General features: G+C 33.5%; 1 protein-coding gene across 1 annotated transcript; it reads left to right on the top strand.

Moving 5' to 3' along the window:
• Positions 1-450: 450 nt before the first annotated feature.
• LOC104110992 (putative glycosyltransferase 7) lies at positions 451-3041 on the top strand. The gene is made up of 3 exons (XM_009620577.4): positions 451-1043; positions 1281-1542; positions 2151-3041. The coding sequence occupies exons 1-3, from the start codon at positions 591-593 to the stop codon at positions 2765-2767; spliced, it is 1332 nt and encodes a 443-aa protein (XP_009618872.1). The 5' UTR covers positions 451-590; the 3' UTR covers positions 2768-3041.
• The last annotated feature ends 628 nt before the right edge of the window (positions 3042-3669 follow it).

Here is a 3669-nt window from a genome sequence, read left to right as displayed (position 1 = left end):
GGATTACCTAATTTTAGAGATTAAGTGCAATCACAACACTCTACGGAGGGAAAAATGGGGTCGTGACACAGTCTCTCCGGAGGCGGAGCAACAATTTTAACTTTATGAGTTTCGAATTTAAGAACGGCGACTTTAACTGCTAATGATTGAATTCTAAATTTAATACTTATATATTTAATGGATTCTTAACACAAAATAACTGTTTGAGCTAAAACTATTGGATTCAGTCGAATTCATAACGCGGCTTCTACGTCTATAGGAGACATAGGGTTCGACTCGTTGTGAAAAGTAAATACTTCTAATAGAGAGAATTTCCACTTTTTATGAACTCTATACCTAACAAATCCAAATTAATCGGACTAGTAAATATTTTATGTATATAGTAAAATGATTGGACAGATTTAGTCATGAGTTGTTAATAATGCTTCTCTCTCTTTCCATTACATCGACGTCCCTTTCTTGAGTCCAACATTTCAACTTGTGAACTAGCTTTAATTTTCGAAAATCTGTCTCCTCAGTCTTCCCCAAAATTAAAGTACGATTCTAAGTTTATTAGCAGTACTGGCCGTTACAATGAATCGACAAAAGTGATGATCGATCTTCATAAAATGGTGAGCCATAATGATGCACCCCGCTCAATTACCAAACAAGATTACCGAACAAAAGTTTCATCATTTTTCTCCGATTGGTTTGTGTTTGTTGGTGGAACTTTAGTGGCTTTACTGGTATTGTTGGCCTTATGGTCATTCATCAGCCCAAATCCTAGTTTTTCTACCATTATTATCTCCAAGTCCAATACTTTGGACTTTAATTTAAATCAAGATTCGCAAGAAGCAGCAAGTTTTTATGATGATCCAGATTTGAACTACAGTATAGAGAAGCCAATAAAAAACTGGGACGAGAAGCGAAATAAATGGCTAAAGCTTCATCCGACATTTAATCCTGGTATAAAAGAACGGATTCTTGTCGTTTCAGGTTCACAGTCGACACCGTGTAAGAACCCCATCGGCGATCACTTGTTGCTGAGGTTCTTCAAGAATAAGGTACGAAAGGTATTTATGAAAGAGTAGCATATTTGTTTCTCAAATTCAAAGGTAGTAATTAAGTTTCAATTTTAGAAAAATATACTTAACCCGTTATCCTTATTTTCACGGTTCTAAGTTTCTGTAACCTCTATTATAATTTTTAGATTTAAGAGTTACTCATATAACAGCTACAATAATTTATTACTACTACGTACAATTATTTTCGAATAACGGAGTAATTTTTATGTAAAACAGGTGGACTACTGCAGAATCCACGGGTACGATATTTTCTACAATAACGTATTATTGCAACCGAAAATGTTCTTCTTTTGGGCAAAAATGCCCGCTGTTAAAGCAGCTATGGTAGCTCATCCAGAAGCAGAGTGGATTTGGTGGGTGGATTCAGATGCTGCCTTCACTGACATGGATTTCAAGCTACCTTTGGACAAATACAAAGACCACAACTTTGTTGTCTACGGTTGGCCCAAATTAATCTACGAGAAGAAGAGCTGGACAGGTAACTGTTTGGATTAAACTTAATTAGATGTCAAATCAATAATCGAATCATAATAATCAAGAGCCCAGAGTGTCCGCTACGGATTTGGCCGAACAAACCCTATATGTATCTTAAAAATTCATTAATTATTTATAAAAAATATTAATTTAGAATTCAATAATATCGAACCCATAGGATTCAAATATTGGCTCCGCCTATGAAAATAACCTGACTCTTTGATCAAGATAGGTCAATAACAATTTATTACTCAGTTTGCCTAGCCTGTCCAAATCTCCCATCCTTTTTATTTTTGCTTTTTGAAAGAAGTGTGAAAAGTAGTGTATTTTGTTTTTTAAAAATTATTGGTTTAAATTTTTTTAGTTTATTACATAGGAGATATGAGAAGGGGAAGGAATTATGGAAGTCGAACTCACACTTATTATGATGACTTTGACTCATGTCATTAGACTGTAAATTTTGATTATTGATTAGAATTTTGGCTCTGTCAAGTTAAACTATTTTGATCATTTTAATCCATTAACTTTTTATGGGTCTAATCCAATCCGTTTAAACTTATGCCAACAATTATGTGTATTATAAAATATAAATTTATTTTGCTACTTCCGCAGGTCTCAATGCCGGAGTGTTCTTGATTCGAAACTGTCAATGGTCAATGGACTTAATCGAAACTTGGGCAAAGATGGGTCCACAGTCAACGGAGTACGATAAATGGGGTCAAACTTTACAGTCAACTTTCAACGACAAGAATTTTCCACAGTCCGATGACCAATCAGGTCTGTCCTATTTACTTTTGAAGGAAAAAGACAAATGGGGTGACAAAATTTACTTAGAAAGTGAGTACTATTTCCAAGGTTATTGGGTAGACATTATAGGCCAACTTGATAATATCACAGACAAGTACCTTGGAATAGAGAAAAAAATGCCTAGCTTAAGGAGGAGACATGCAGAGAAGGTAAGTGAGAGGTACGGTAAGCTTTGGAAAGAGTACCTTATTAAGGATAAATGGAGGAGGCCATTTATTACACATTTTACTGGTTGTGAACCTTGTAGTGGTGATCATAATCCGATATATTCTTGGGAAACTTGCTATAATGCAATGCAAAAGACATTAAATTTTGCTGATAATCAAGTGTTGAGGAACTATGGTTTTGTTCATAAGGATTTGCTTGATTCCTCTTCTGTTTCTCCCTTGTCTTTCGACTTTCCATCCAATTCCTTGGTATAAGAGCATAATCTGTGACGTATGGAATAGAAGCACATTACGAGTTCGAATCTTATTGCACATACAAAAATCTCATATTTAAGTGGAAAAGAATAGAAGTACGGACTCATTTTCCAACGAGTTTTGTGTCGTGTACCATTGGTCTCCACAGATGTTTAAACATATTGTTTTGTGTACTTGTGTTGATATTGATGATTGTGATTCCTTTTTTTTTTGTTGATAAATTAACGATTATATTGTGATTTCCTTTAAAGATGTGAATACCTCTTTGTTCTTATTAGGTTTTATATATATTCCATACACTTGGAGTTGGATCCTTTTCTTAAAGTGGTCAGGTCTTTTTGTTCTTTCTGCATGCATGCAGCTTTAATGGAAAAAGCAGACAATAAATAACCAAACAAAAAGGGAAAAGTCGAATCTTTTTTCCTGTGATTGGGCACGTTGCATTCTTGGACATCGCTGGCGTTTAGTTCTTTTGACACCGTGTTTTAAGGGAAAAGGTGCTTAAATATACTCATGTATTTTTTAAAAAGGTTTGAATATACCGTTTGTTATATTATGAGTCCAAATATATCTCTATCGCTATACTTTAGGTTCAAATATACTTTTAATTTAAATAGAGGGACATGTGTCATCGTCATGTTGGCCAATTCTAAATATTTTCTAATTAATTAAAAAGATTTGAACCCATAACCATACTCATTACCCATACCCGAAAAGTAATTTTCTAAAGAAGTTTTTTTGTAAAAATTGAAAAAAAAAAGATTCAACAAAATATTTTTATTTTTTTAAAAACTAATGCACTTGTAGTCCACTGATTTAGGAAAGTCTTTTTTTTTTTCCAGTTTTTAAAACAAAATCTTTATTTTTCAGTTTTTACAAAAAAAAATATTTTTCAGTTTTTT

The sequence above is a fragment of the Nicotiana tomentosiformis genome, chromosome 9, assembly GCF_000390325.3.
Source record: "Nicotiana tomentosiformis chromosome 9, ASM39032v3, whole genome shotgun sequence".
Classification (NCBI taxonomy): Eukaryota; Viridiplantae; Streptophyta; class Magnoliopsida; order Solanales; family Solanaceae; genus Nicotiana; species Nicotiana tomentosiformis.
The sequence above is the reverse complement of the archived record's forward strand: the minus strand, read 5'-3'. Positions and strand labels throughout refer to the sequence as shown.